At 33.6% G+C, this 15,185-nt stretch overlaps 2 protein-coding genes and 1 pseudogene across 3 annotated transcripts in view; 2 read left to right on the top strand and 1 right to left on the bottom strand.

Annotated features, from left to right (window-relative positions):
• The window catches only part of LOC110097770 (CCAAT/enhancer-binding protein zeta), a 42,047-nt gene extending 29,648 nt beyond the window's left edge, over positions 1 to 12,399 (top strand). For both annotated transcript variants that reach the window (XM_028700036.1, XM_020824325.2), the window contains 8 exons: positions 6,497 to 6,688; positions 7,070 to 7,153; positions 7,250 to 7,393; positions 8,118 to 8,207; positions 8,732 to 8,814; positions 8,890 to 9,195; positions 10,860 to 11,097; positions 11,588 to 12,399. In XM_028700036.1, the coding sequence (XP_028555869.1) occupies positions 6,497 to 6,688; positions 7,070 to 7,153; positions 7,250 to 7,393; positions 8,118 to 8,207; positions 8,732 to 8,814; positions 8,890 to 9,195; positions 10,860 to 11,097; positions 11,588 to 12,247 (1,797 nt within the window). In that variant the 3' untranslated portion in view covers positions 12,248 to 12,399. The remainder of the gene's footprint in view (positions 1 to 6,496; positions 6,689 to 7,069; positions 7,154 to 7,249; positions 7,394 to 8,117; positions 8,208 to 8,731; positions 8,815 to 8,889; positions 9,196 to 10,859; positions 11,098 to 11,587) is intronic.
• A 750-nt stretch (positions 12,400 to 13,149) lies between these two features.
• LOC114580960 lies at positions 13,150 to 13,266 on the top strand (annotated as a pseudogene).
• A 341-nt stretch (positions 13,267 to 13,607) lies between these two features.
• The window catches only part of LOC110097757 (nucleobase-ascorbate transporter 3), a 29,950-nt gene continuing 28,372 nt past the window's right edge, over positions 13,608 to 15,185 (bottom strand). Inside the window, exons 11-14 of the mRNA XM_020824306.2 lie at positions 14,791 to 14,882; positions 14,628 to 14,705; positions 14,387 to 14,547; positions 13,608 to 14,081 (exon numbers count right to left, since the gene is read on the bottom strand). Of these exons, the coding sequence (XP_020679965.1) occupies positions 13,872 to 14,081; positions 14,387 to 14,547; positions 14,628 to 14,705; positions 14,791 to 14,882 (541 nt within the window). The 3' untranslated portion in view covers positions 13,608 to 13,871. The remainder of the gene's footprint in view (positions 14,082 to 14,386; positions 14,548 to 14,627; positions 14,706 to 14,790; positions 14,883 to 15,185) is intronic.

Here is a 15,185-nt window from a genome sequence, read left to right as displayed (position 1 = left end):
AATAGGAAATAACATAAAATAGAAACTAAAATGCAGAAAATAATTCATAAATGACAACTTAAATCAGAGCCGTCGATTTATGACACCTCCTGTGATAGATGCGCCAGTTAACAAAAATGTTCATATATATATAAGGGTATTCTGTGCCTCCATGTCCCAAATTGGGACTCACTCAGATAGTGAGCGGGATGGCCTGGAGTGGGAATTCGTCTTTCCTGGGGAAAACCCGGGCAAAGGTGGGCAGTGTCCACCTTTTAGGTCCAGGAATGAGAATCTCTCTCATTTACTTAACATGTACGTTTCAACGGTCCCAAGCCATCCAATATTCAATTTTCAGATATCTTATTGTGCAATTTTTTAAAGATTTAGTGCATTTAAATTTAGTATAGTGCCAGTTAACAAAAATTTTCATATATATATATATATATATATATGATAGGAAAAAAAAAACTTCTTCTTTTTTGGGGTCAATGCTAAATATGCTGTCTTCAGAGCTATTTTTTATCAGCACTGACAAACTTTGTTCTTTGTCTTGTCTGGCTTTTTTCTTTTATTCTCACTGACAGAGTGACAGTGGAAAATCAACGTTATCAAATAATCTGCAATAGAATGCTAAAAAAATTTAAATATTCTAATATTGAATTAGCAAACGCATGTAGTTATTTCTAAACTATCAAATTCATATATGATATATTTAAATGTATAAAATTTATAATTACTAATTATTTGGTTACATAATGGCTTATAAATATAAGAATATATATAATCAGTAATTAATTATATTTAATGCTTATTTGATTGATATATAATATATAATAAAAATTTGTGTGTTATAAAATAAGTACATTAAAATATGATAATCATAAATTACTAGATAATAATTAGGGTTTTGTGGTCCAATGGAGCCATTGTGCATGATGCATATAATAGACTTTTTTAAAAATAGCTTAATTTTAAAAAAAATATAAAGAAATTATTTATAATTTAATAACATAAGAGTAAATAATCTTTAAAAATCATAATTATTAGATACGTAGAACCTAATATTTATTTAATTTTAACATACATGAAAATTAAAGAAGTACGATGATATTGAAATTAAGCTATCATGGCAATGGAAGGAATCGTATTGGCAAATAAAATTATCCTTGTTGTAGTAATAATTTTGGTAATTTTGGTGAAAAATGTAAATGATTTTAATATTGTCTTTCATAAAGAAAGATGACTATAAATATCCTCAATGGGATACCAATAATCAAAACATAAATAATAGTTTATTTATAAATCTCATATTCAAATAAAAAAATAAATTAGTCATCTTAAAAATTATCATTGTCACCATTAATCAAAAAAGCTCTCTTCTTTATCATTATCATATCCAACTTTATAATCTTCTTCTCATCCTTACCTTAGACCAACTTAGACCAAATAGGCTTATTGTTAGCACATCTGATGAATCAAACAAAATAGCATGAACTATTGAACTATGTTTTGCACAATTTTAGTGTCAATGACATGCACCATTTTGATCTTTTGGGCATTGAACACACGTTGCTTCTCTATAAGCAATAACACATTATGTTGCACCATTGATAAATTTGTTCAAAAAGCTTTATGTTTCCATCAATGTTTCTTATTGCTTTTATATGTAATTCACTTGCATCAACTTTCAAACAATAGCTTTTGCCATGTTGAAAGTTTTTTGGGTGAAATATGCACTCATTGCTTTCTTGCTACTTCACTCTGCACAATTTATTAATTTTCTTGTGTTTAAACATTTCCTTGATCTTTAATATTCTCTGATGCAGATCACTTAGAGCCATGGTTTACTAATACAACTAATATAATATTTAGTATGATTTCGTGAAAGAAGAGATTTAAATATAAAAAATTACCTATTATCTGTTGAAATAATAAATAAATAAATATAACGGAAGGGACAACTCATTTCACCGAACGGACGTCTCTTGTTTTCACAAAACCACACACAGAATGACCCACTTGGACGTACACAACGACTCAACTTGCAGGAAACGCATGCAAAACCCCTTGCCATCTCTCCCTCAATCTCTCTGTGCCGAACGTAGGAAGATGCAGCCGAGCTCCTCTCTCTCGTCCGCACCATCCCGCACTTTGAAACCCAGCCCGCAATCCCTCTCTCTATTTGCACACCCGCGTGTGAAGCCACTCGCTCGGAACCACTGGCCCGACTGCGCGTTCCGGACACCTAACCCCTTCTGTCTCGTCTACCCACTTGAACCGCATGTCCTCTCTCATGATAGCCCATATTCGACCGTCTACTGCTTGCCCGTGCAATCCCGACCCAAACTCCTTGCCCGTGTGCGAGGCCAACTACATTCAGCTCTACTCCTGTTAGCGTGTGAGCCATCTTCAACACACAATAAAGCTTGTTCGTTTGTTGATTACTAGAGAGGAAAACGAGAGTCGAGCAACTATACTTGACTGAAATTTATTGCAGACATTTTTTTTTCTCTCAACATCCAGAGTATGTGAATAATGAATTTAACATCAAGGGGGAATCATATGCTGGGCATTACATTCCTGGTTTTGCTAGCCGTGTTCACCAGGGAAACAAAGCTTGAAAAGGCATCTACATTAATTTTAAGGGATTTGCAACTAGTAATGAACTTACTAATCATGCCATACAGTACAAAGCTTACTCAGATTGTGCATTGAAAATCAGAATAATAGAGTCAGACTATAAAAAAACTTAATAAAATAGTTCTAGTTTGTGAGGTGACCATAAATAAGCTATGTGGCATCATTAATGTGAAGACCTGTGCTGTTATATCTTAGATCCGGCCATGAATGTTTAAATTGAAGTCCTCGCACCGTCGTATCTTAGATCCGGTGGTGAAGAATCAACGGCAAGTATCGTCCCAACCTCCCCTCACGAGGGGACAATAGGAGGATGCCGAATTTTCTAAACAATGATGATTTTTGAAAAAAAAAAAAACAGTTAGAGAATAAAAAAAGTAGAAGGGGAGAGCCACTATGTTAAATTACATATTTTTAAAGAGTGAGTTAAATAAATTTTATTTAAAAGTAGCTTTAATTAATTCTTTGGTTAATTAAAAAAACAAAATAAATAAAAATCTTTTTTAAGTAATTAAGTAATTAATTAATTAAATGTAATAAACCAAATAAAAAAGGGAGAGCATGAAGAATGTTTGCACTAAAACCATCTCCAATATAATTGTCAATTGACTCAAACTCAAACTAACAATTCAAACTATCAAACAAAAAAAACTCAACTCAACTAGAACTCTATAAACAAGACTCCAACCTTAGCAAACTCCTGCAAATACCTACATACATACGGGCAACTCTTAAACTCTGTTTAAAATTGCGCAATAAGAGGCGCGCCTCTGCACAATTTGACCCAAAACCGCCTCAGACTCCAACCTTAGCAAACTCCTGCAAATACCTACATACATACGGGCAACTCTTAAATGGAACCGTAAGCCTTGCGGGTAACCCCTAAATGGAGCCGTAAACCCCAACCTAAATTTAAACATACGGGCAACTCCTAAACGGATCCGTAAGTCCCATCTTAAATCAAATTATCGGGCAACTCTTAAATGGATCCGTAAGTGTCATCTTAAATCAAATTATTGGGCAACTCTTAAATGGAGCCGTAGGCCCCATCTTAAATCAAATTATTGGGCAACTCCTAAATGAGCTATAAGTCCCACAACAACAATAACATCAAATGTTTATCCCACTACGTGAGGTCGGCTACATGAATCATTTTTCTCCATTGTATCCTATTAAAAGTCAAATTCTCGTTTAAATCTCATAAAGAAAGGTCATTCCTAATATTTTCTAACCAAGTCTTTTTAGGTTTGTCTCTACCTTTCTTAACATAAGTCAAATTTAATACCTCTACTCTCCTAACCGGGTCATCGGAAGGCCGCCGTTTTATGTGACCAAACCATCTAAGGCGACTCTCTCTAATCTTATCTTCTACTGGAGCTACTCCAACCTTCTCACGTATATGCTCATTTCGTATCCTATCTCTAAGAGTAAAGCCACTCATCCACCTGAGCATCCTCATCTCTGCCACACTTAACTTAGTATTATGCTTTTCTTTTAATGGGCTATAAGCCCCAAACTAAATAAATTAATGAATATTCTAATAGATGTAAACTCCAACTTAAATTATAGTCTAACCACTTCAGTCTACTTGGAATCTTTGAGCAAAGGCAGCCCGGGACTGTCAATCAAATTCTTTGGGTGCTACAATCAATCATTTGTTAACATTGGTCGACTGAAATCTACAATATTCCTGGGATGATAGAATCATGAGATCTTGATCGGGTCTTCTTTCCATCCCTCACAAACAAGACTAAAACTTAAGATTCCTAAGATTCGCTAAATAATTCATCCTTAATTGAGAGTTTTCTACTATGATGAGGAGGTGTAATTAATTATGCGGGCTTGCGCTCATGAGAAGTAATGACCTAGATCTAACTTAATCCTAATACAATCTTCGAGGGAAATCTGGTTAATTAAAACTCAATCTACTTTAGGAGGGATGGAATCCTAAGTTTAAAAAGCAGGATTAATGCCTAAGTGCCATTTTTCTTGAGCAAACATCAACAACTTATTCTATTGAAATACAAACTAGGTATACTAAAATTAAATCCAAACCGATCATGAAATGATTGAATTGGTATGAGATATGCAAGCATGAATTAGTAACACAAAACAAATAAACAGATTGAATTTGTTTTTCACAAATTTGGTTTTTACGTGTAAATTTTTTTATCAATATCAAAAGCACTCAATATCAAGTTATGCAGATTAAGTATTGAACAAGTGAACAAAAGTACCTATGAAAACTAAGGCTGATGTTGATATAAGGAGTTAATTCCTCCAAAATCATGTAGTTTCACTTATACTCAACTCAAAGGATTCACACATTGAACTTGAATTCACAAGAAGGAAGTTAAAAAATAGATTCTATTCAAGCTAAAGTTAAGTCAACTTAATTTAAGCTCATATTAAAACCAAATTAAACTCCAAACATCTATCCCAAAGTAGCCAACTATTGGGTTGGCATAGTATTTGTTTCAAGAGAATGCATAGTGAAGACAAACGCCACAAAGGTTTGTTTGCAGGAAACACTTACACCATTCCCGCACACTCAAAACCCATCAACACCTTCAACGGGAGGTGTAGTAATATGATTAAGAGGTTGAACTTCTCAAAATAAAAATTAATCCGAATGTCTACTCCCCCAAAATCAATTCAAAATCGCTAAAGGATAATTCTGAGATTACACCACCCAAGGAAAAAGGCTGCTAATATTTAGAGGAAAATACCCAGTGTCATGACAAACCAATTTCCAGAACAATTTCTGTTGCAACCATCTCAGAAATTAAACATTGAATCAATATTCAACTGTGCCAAATCATATTAACTGCCATAAAGCTAAAGGAAATGTAACATTTCTCAGTTGTTTTCACTGTGTTGTTCTTTATTACTTAAATAAATAAAACAAGCCAACAAAAAATAAACCAAAAAATTGTGCACAAATCATTGATCTATTGCGGGGCTTCGACAAGAATGACCATAAGGATTTTCATCATTCTTTTTTCAGTTCTTTGATGTTTCATTTGCTTATTAGCACATCAGTCGAGTGCATTAGTAGATTTAGCTTGCTTTCCTAACTTTATTTTTTATAAAGTTTAGACAATCAAACATTTTATTTTGCACTATTTGCCTAGTTTGGTTGCTAGTACTATTTTTATAGCCAGCTGGTTGTCGATTCCTGGCTTCACCAACTGATATTGTATCATTTCAACTATAACAGTTTGAAAACCTTACTCAGCTTTAATGAGTCAGTCGTGGCTTAGATCTTACATGCAGATGGCGTTAATTTAAAATCCAGAATGCATTTGGTGATACGTGCCCTGTACCATGCTCACTTATGCATGCTATCGATTCTGTTCCTAAAAAAGGGTTTTTCTGTATATATTGTTTTATGGTTGGGGTAGGTATGAACTGGAATAGCTTTATGTGAATTTTTTTTTTCATTGTATGATTTATTTATGTTCTCACATTCTTAATGATCTGCTTGCATGAGAGCATTTATTAATTGAATAGTTTAATAACCCTCTAATTTCTTTTGGTTGACAAGTTGATATCTGAAACATCTTATATAATCTGAACTTTATTTTAGTTTAAAATATTTTCGTTGATTTGAGTGCAAGAATAGCTGTTGAGTTGCAAATAATATCGATAAACAATCTCAGCTAACCTGAGTTTGCTAGGATTTTTTTGGGATATAGCTTTCTATAAAAAATCATGACCTTGTTCAAGATTGTTTCTGAACTTTGCCTGTCTGTTCACATTAAACTATGTTTTGCTCTGTTTCTCTTCACCTACAAGAAACATTATGTTTTTTCCTCTTAAATTTCATGCATTATTTTTCATGATTTTTATGCAAAAATTTGTTTTGGTACTTTAGGTGCTTATTTTTGAATCTAGCAATGGAAACATGCACCACAACCAGAAAAGTCATGAAGAAACTGGAAAATTCGGAAGTAAAGGTAGTAATTGCAAGGGAAGGACAATCAGTTCGCTTAAAAGTCATAAAAAGAAGGTTTCTCCAGAGACCCATGTTGAGATGGATTCACGAATTTTATCTGCATTACTAACTGTGGGTAAATCTGCTCAATCGTATATATTGTGTAATAATATTGTTGTGTTTGCTAATGTTTGCTCTTGCTTATGTACTAATTTTAATTCAATGGTTATGAAATAAATTGCTTTGGTTTTTTATATCAATGTACATATTAATTTAATATGGATCATAATAAATGAACTTTGTTTTTCAAGGGTTGGTATCCACTATTTAGAAATTAGAAAATTTTAATGAAATATTATTGGATATTTAGTTGGATTTGCATGTTTATTTGAAAGAAACATAAGGATTTTTCTATGGAATTACAGGAATCCTTTGATTTTTCTGGCTACTTGACATCTCTTTTTTGAAATGAGACCAAGGATTGGGCGATGACGTATGGTTAAAATATTGCAGGGAGTGAATAGGGCATTTCCTTTTGTTTCAAGTGAGGAAGCTGATGATATTTTAGAGGTTCAAATGCCAATTCTTTTTAAACTGGTGAGTTCACAAACTAAATTTGAACCTAATTTCTATCTTTGAGCGATCATCATGTATTCCCCACGTCTTGTCTGATCTTGTAAATTTTCCATGCAGGCTCACTCAGAGAACTTTAATGTAGGAGTTCAGGCATTGATGCTACTGTATCAGATTACTATGAAAAATCAGATCGCAAGTGATCGTTTTTATCGTGCTTTGTACGCTAAGCTTCTCACTCCTGCTGCTATAAGCTCCTCTAAGGTATGAGAAATCTCTCCTAAAATTGGAAACACTATTTCCTTTTAAATTTGTTGAAATTTGTCCATGAACATGTGATTTGGATGTATTACGTGTGAGGGCTAATCTTATTACTCGACTAGTGGTGATAGAAAATAAGTTAGCTTACTTTTATGATTTCTTTTGTAGGATTTTGAATTTATTCAAGCATGAGAAATCTCTCCTAAAATTTGAAACATTTATATCATCCACTTGCTCCCGCATCATTCAAGATTTGATCATCGATGATTCATCAACAACTAATAAGGTGAAGGAGAAGAGAAGTAATGGGGGACGAATGGAACAATTATGTAGAGAAAGAGAGATTATATAGTTCCTCTCTTTGCTCCTTCCTGCTTTCCTCTCAAAACTTATCAAAATCTCCTCTCAAAACCCATAGCAACCAGTATCAAAATCTTCTCTTAAAGCCATGAATAGCAACCATTTTCCTTTCATGAAATCGCTTGCTCTATCCTTTTTCTCCATATATTTTATGGAAGAGGAGGTCGCAAAAGTTCTAATAAACTGGATTGGGGCATTGGTTCAATTTAACGAAGGCATGGCATATAAAACATCATTATCTTGTTTTTTTTTGGTTTTAGACCACACCAAATGATTTTTCATTCAATATAAAAATGCTACTTTTGCAAAATTTTCTCTTTACGCCATCCAAAGTGTACTGCTCACTTCATATATTTATGTTTTTCAGCCAGAGATGTTTCTTGGACTGCTAGTCAAAGCAATGAAGAATGATATAAATTTGAGAAGAGTATCAGCCTTCTCAAAGCGCCTCATCCAGGTTGTTATATAATTCCTCAGAGCATTCATAAAATATCTTTGAGTTTTGGAAGTCAAAGACGAATAAGGCATTACTATTTTTTATCGCGAAATGTGTTATATGTGTTTATCTCTTGTTATCCCTCAGAGGTGCATATTCTCTGAGGGATTTGTGGAACTTCCATTTTTGCTAGTAAGGAGCTTCATATAATTTTGTCTAAACTCTCTCATGGATGGACAACCATATGATTTGTGGAATTTGAATATGTTTGGATCTTTTTTTCGTTTTTCATATCTCATTGTAAAATTCAAGTATTCAACTGTAGAAAAGATCCACCAATATTTAATTAAACAGAACATATTTATAATTATTTGTTCTCGCTGTTTCATGTGCCAGTTTCGTTATATCCTTGAAAGAAAAAATAGTCATCAGTTAAACTTTCAGTCTGTTTTTTTCCCTTGTTTATTGTTAGCAGTTTAAAAGTGTTGCAATGTATTGGCCTATTATATCACAGTCCTTCAAGCGGTACTTTGGTAATTGAACAGGTTGCACTTCAACGGCCACCTCAATATGCCTGTGGATGCCTTTTCATGTTATCTGAGGTTCTTAAAGCAAAGCCACCTTTATGGTATGTTACTTGAGAAAAAAGTTATAATATAGTAACTGGGTCCTATGACTTAACAAAACTTGGCTGGACTATCAGGAGAGTGATACTTCAGAGGGAATCCATTGATGATGAACTTGAACATTTTGAAGACATTCTTGAGGAGGACCAAAACATGCCTCCTGTAGAGAACACAAAACTAAACAGTTCTGTTACACAAAGTGGAAAAATGTACGATTTTGTGGATGGCAAAGAGGATTCCAATTCTGACATGGAAAACAATCTGAACAATGGCTCCAGAGCAAAAAGTGCTAGTGATATTGCTGAAGAGGGAGCTCAATCTCATCACAAAGAATCATCATTGCCTGGCGGTTATGATCCACGACACAGAGAACCTGTTTATTGGTAATTATTTCATCCCTCAAATTTATGTGCTCATTGTTTCTTTTTGCGCCATTGAAACAGATGTTTTTCTTCAAATTGCTAATCATGCATGTTCATTTTGATTTTAAGAAGGTTAATTACCAATCTCACACATGCATTTGAGAATGTTGTAGCATATGCACTAGCTAGTTTGAATGTATCTAATGATTGCATCAACAACGGATATGTTGCTTGTTGTTACTATCCATAAAAACAATAAAAATGCCTGTATACATTAGTTGTTATATTTTGTTAAAAGTGGAATTACAATTCATGTGTTAACCAGTACATTGGTGTTATGATTATGATGCAACCAACTAATTGCTTTTGCTTTTAACTTACCATCGATGTCACTAAGATGGCAGTTTAAACAACTGGCATTCTTTGGTTTGGTTCATCTATTTGATGCAGTCGAAGGATTTGTGAGTCCGCTGAGTTGAATTTTATAGTAATTATGATTGAATAAAATAATTGAAGCAGTTTGATGAGAACTAAGGACTAGATGACAATTATCTACTTTGATTGAGTGTGGCAAATTGATACACAAAACTGATATCTTAAATAAGCTTTCGTATGCTCTCCTTTTAACCTATTGCTCATTGAATGAGTTTTAACAAAATGTTTAAACTTGAGACCCTATTCATGTTTCTTTTATTTATGTTCCTGAGCGGGGTCATTTTTGCTCAATAAGTAGCTATGACCTGTATATATATATATATGACTTTGGCCTCATTTAATGTCTTTACATATAAATAATTTCCACCCTCTCTGCAAAAATTGTAGTGCTACTGGTAGCTTTCTAAGTTACTTGTTAGCTTTTGTGTAGAAAATTACAAATTAACATGTTTAGGTCCATTGTTGTTCTTTTATTGATGCATTCCAATGGGCTGAAGAAAAAAAAAATTGATTTTAGTCAATCTATAATATAAGTGTGTTTGTGTGATTGCATGCTCTCCCCTACAGCCAAGCCATTCCAAATCTCCGGCCTTGTTAGCCCGAATGCAGCTTTAGAAGTGTTTTTTTGAGTTTGTGGGCAGGCACGACAAATGCTCGTGTTTCGGGGGCACATGCACAATTCCATGGTATTACTTCCATCAGCCTAAACAAACTATTCATGTTCAACTTTATGCAATTCTCATCTACATATGAAAATCTGGATTAAGGCATGTTAATCTTTCTAGAGTTTTGAATATATAAAATACGTGTTTCGGGGGCACATGCACAATTCCATGGTATTACTTCCATCAGCCTAAACAAACTATTCATGTTCAACTTTATGCAATTCTCATCTACATATGAAAATCTGGATTAAGGCATGTTAAACTTTCTATAGTTTTGAATATATAAAATATATTGATGCTTTCATATTAATCTCAGGGAGCTAGTCCATACAAGATTGAGTCGGGGCATTATGCAGAGTGGCTATTATTTACATTTTAATATGTTTTTTTGTTGCATTTTTGTTAATTGATTTTGTTTTGAAATATCATTATTCTAGTCAAATACTAATATAAATCATTATCATTAGCAGTATCCCAATTACATGGGTTTTTTCTTTCAGAATTCATTCATTTCTATGATAAATAATTTGTGATAATGCATATTGTTAAATTCTAAATAATTATGGTTGGAATATTCTTTGATAGCAATGCAGACCGAACCGGTTTGTGGGAGTTGACAATCTTGGCTTCTCATGTACACCCATCCGTGGCAGCTATGGCCAGAACGCTACTTTCCGGTGTGAACATAGTCTACAATGGCGATCCTTTAAATGATTTGTCTCTAGGTGCTTTTCTTGATAAGTTCATGGAAAAAAAACCAAGGCCTAATAAAAAAGCAGAGGGTATATGGCATGGTGGATCCCAAATCGCACCAACTAAAAAGGTTAGTGTCTTAATTGGGCTTGATAAGTATTCTCAAACCTTAAAAACTCTCTTATTTTTTTAATTTATTTTAAACTGAAATTGATTTTTTGCTCAAATATGGCTCATTTGAAATTAATTCAATCCAGTTTGATTAGTTTCCATATGTCATGTGTATCAGTGTATGTGAACTCTCTCTCTCTCTCTCTCTCTCTCTCTCTCTTTATAGATACATATATGAGTAGTATTTATTTAAAAATAATAAACTTGGCTTAAAGTCAACTTGAAATCAATAATGTTTTACTCAACATGAAATCAAATCTTATTGATTTTTTTTTTAAAACATATCTTACTTAAACCTGTTGTTTTGCTGAATATTGCTTAAAGCCATGTTCTTCAAGTTTGTTCAAGCAAATTCATGCATGTGGATCTCGCTTTGTTACTATCTGATCTGACTAACCTTTTCAATATTTACTTCACTATTGATTGATTAGTATTTATCCACCTTGCAGCTTGACACGAGTCATCATCTGATTGGTGATGAGATTCTACAGCTAGCAGAGGAAGAAGTACCACCCGAAGATGTTGTCTTCCACCGCTTCTACATGAACAGGACAAGTTCATCCAAAAAACTCAAGGCAAAGAAGAAGGCCATGGCTGATGATGAGGACACAGATCTACTGTTTGATGAAAATGAGGAGGAAGAGGAGGATGAGATTGATAACATGCTTGGTGCAGGGCCTCTTCATTTGGAAGAGGACGAAGAGGGAGAATTTGAATATGAAGATCTTGGCCGTGTTATCGAAGAGGATGATGAGGACTTACTTGGACATGGCAGTGACGCTGAAGATGAACATATATCTTTCGCTGCTGCAAGTGACGAGGAAGAGGAAGAGGAAGAGGAAGAGGAGGAAGATGATGATATTGAAATTTGGGGAGCTGATACTGATGAAGATAATGCCGATGACGGCGATAATGGAAATGAAAATCTCTCTTATATTGGGAGGAAGAAGAGAAAGGCTGAAAAGAAGAGCAGACCATCTCCATTTGCTAGCCTTGAAGATTTTGAGCATTTAATGGCTGAGGATAGAAGCAAGAAAATGGATGAAGATAGTGGAAAGAAGTATAAATCCAAATCAGAGAAGAAGAGAAAACGAAAAATCTCTGATTGATCCGTAAAATCTTTTTCTTTGCAGTTCTATGGGCCGCCTACATTGGCAAATTTTGTAATTTTATGAAATGTTTTATTAAAGAAATTTTTGCAGCATTATTGAATATGCTGCATTTATCCCTTTAGTTGGTTTTATGGATGGAAAGTTGCATTGGTTGTGTGATTATTTTAATTTTTTGATATAAAAATATTTAACTTATTTTATAAGCATAAGCTATGATGCAATATGTAACCCATTAAGTACTATGTAATGGAGAAATTATTGTGCGTGGAATCTAAATGCATTCGCATTCCAATAATCATGCGCCACGTCACTGGATGCACTGGGTCCCGGAGTGCATCTGTTGATGTGGCAAGCTGTGTTTGGAATCAGAATGCATTCGGATGCCGCACACAATAATTTCTCTATGTAATGGCAATCTTAACCCTAATCATGATGAAATAGACCATATAGCATCTGATCCAGACCTTGATATGGACAACAATGTGAAAATAGTTCATGAAAATAAAATAAAATATTCTAATTAAAAATTTGATCAACAAGCTTCATAATTTTTGTATCTTTTTAAAAATGGATGTCATACAAATTATTTTTTATTGTACTTGTTTTTTAAATTCACACATTTATTGGTTTAGAATTTTGATTATTAATTAAAAGATTTCAAATTAGAATATATATATATATATATCTTAATTGAATTAAATATCTAAAAAAAATTCAAATTATTTCCAGATATAAGTAACGATTTGTTGGCAGCATTTAAGAATCAATAAGTAAAAGCACTGATAACAAGCATTGATTTTCATGAATTTTTTAGGCTTCGGTTGCAGCTCACTTTTCTATCTCAATCAATTTTTACTTTTTTTTTATAACACTCGAGAATTTTTTTTATTGTAGGCTTTGGGTGCGATCATATCAGCATCAGTGCACTGAATTCCATTAAAACTCCGTAGTTAAGCGTGCTTGGGCGAGATTAATACTGATATGATGACCTCCTAAAAGTCCCCGTGTTGCACCCCATTTTAACCATCTTTTTGTACGACATTAGTCTTTCCCCTTCCACCATTCAAATGATTATTGATCATAGTTGTGTTGAGGACGTAAAAAAAATCACTGAATTTCTCCACTCTAAGAACTCACATGAAGTGGTGAGACCACATAAGAATATTTGAATTCTCACTATTTATATTTTAGGCTTCATTTAGTATCATTTTCTTATTGTTTTTTAAAATAATTTTTTTATAAAAAAAATTTAAACTAAATTTTTTTTACTTAAAAAACTGTATTAAAAAGAAAAAAAAAACTATCTTAAATGAAGCCTTACTCTATTCCTGTGCATCACCACTACTACACATGGACATCACCATTCAAAGCACTTTCTCAGTTAATATATTTGTTACAGCAATACACAAAACAGTTTTTTTTTTTTTCCATTCCAAGCTCCAACAAACAAAAAAGATAACAAAATACAGGCTTGAGTTGTGTAAATATTAAAGAAAGCTTCAGCAGTATCAACAATCACACTAATAATTACATTCAGGCAGCTGCTGCATTCAAAGCCTTGCAAGATCTGAAAGAGCAGCAGCTTTATATATATAAATATATAACTTCCCATTTATCAGAATTACCTTGGAAGAAGTTCACGTACTCTGATAGGATAGCTATAAAACTCTTCAGTTCTGATATCGCCTTTCCGATTTTGAAAGGGAATCCACCATGAGAGACCTCTATCTGCAGCTGCATTAATGGCTTCCAGTGTATTGTCCAGAAATGTACCCACCAATATTGAAATAGTTGGCGCAGATGAGAAGATTGTATTCAGTATGTCATTGAACTGCATTACCAGACAAAGAAGGAAAAAGTTTGAATATTCACCTTTTTTCCATTAACCTTAAAGGTATTGTAGGAATTAGGCTTCGTTTTGGACGGCTTTCTTATTGCTTCTTAAAGCAGCTTCTTAGTAATAAAAATTAAAAAATTTGTATGAGAAGCTGCTTTAAAAAACAGAAAGAAAGACATCTCAAACGAAGCCTAGAAGGCTTTTTTACTGTTTATTAAAATAGCTTTCTAGTACAAATTTTAAATTTTTGCATTAAAAAGCTAAGCCGTCCTTAGTCTAGAGTAATGAAGAAGCTTTACCCATCCAGCATTTGTTTGGGCAGGTCCATGGCCTGCAGATGCAGTGAATTCACGGAAATATTGAGGTATTGATATGCCGAGGAAGAGTGAAACGCCGATGACGTAGATGTTCCTCAAGGAGTTATTATTTGCGAATTGGAAGAAAGAAACACCAGTGGAAGCTGCAAAATGATCAGGCTTCAGGAATGAAATAGGAATATTTACTGCGTAGTTAGGCAAGTAGGTCTTTCTGATGACTTACCAACTAATCCAAAGAGAATGCAGTATATTGCTGCAAATATTGGCAAAGGGATTGAAGCGAATAATGCACCAAATTTTCCTGTAAAAAGCACTTTTATAACGCTGTAGTTCTGTTCTAATCAATGAAAAACTTTAGCTTTTGCTATATACGATAGATGGTTTACCAAATATAGAAAAGAAGATCATAAAAGCAGTTGAAATTTGTACCACCCTCCTGCTTCCAACTCGAGTCATTCCAAGGAGTCCAATATTCTGACTTCAAAAACAACATTTTCTTCATTCAGGAACTCTTTTGAGTATTATTTATAGATAGATGTTACTGGTTTTAAATGATGTTCTGAGTAGGAAAATATTAAGGCAATCACAGTTGAAACAAGGCTCGCAATGAGAAAGATGAGTAATTTACATGCACGAATGTGGCTTATATATGAAGCATAAGTATGATGAATTTCAAACTAAGCATGCTTGGAGTAATTAAACGAGTTGGGCATAAAAGGTGTTCCAAGGTGCATTCATGGAGCGATATATGCTTGCATGGAAATTCAAACTTGAATGGTAG

This window comes from Dendrobium catenatum, unplaced genomic scaffold (assembly GCF_001605985.2).
Source record: "Dendrobium catenatum unplaced genomic scaffold, ASM160598v2 fragScaff_scaffold_1434, whole genome shotgun sequence".
Classification (NCBI taxonomy): domain Eukaryota; kingdom Viridiplantae; phylum Streptophyta; class Magnoliopsida; order Asparagales; family Orchidaceae; genus Dendrobium; species Dendrobium catenatum.
Note: the sequence above shows the minus strand (reverse complement) of the source record. Positions and strands in the feature narration are given on the sequence as shown.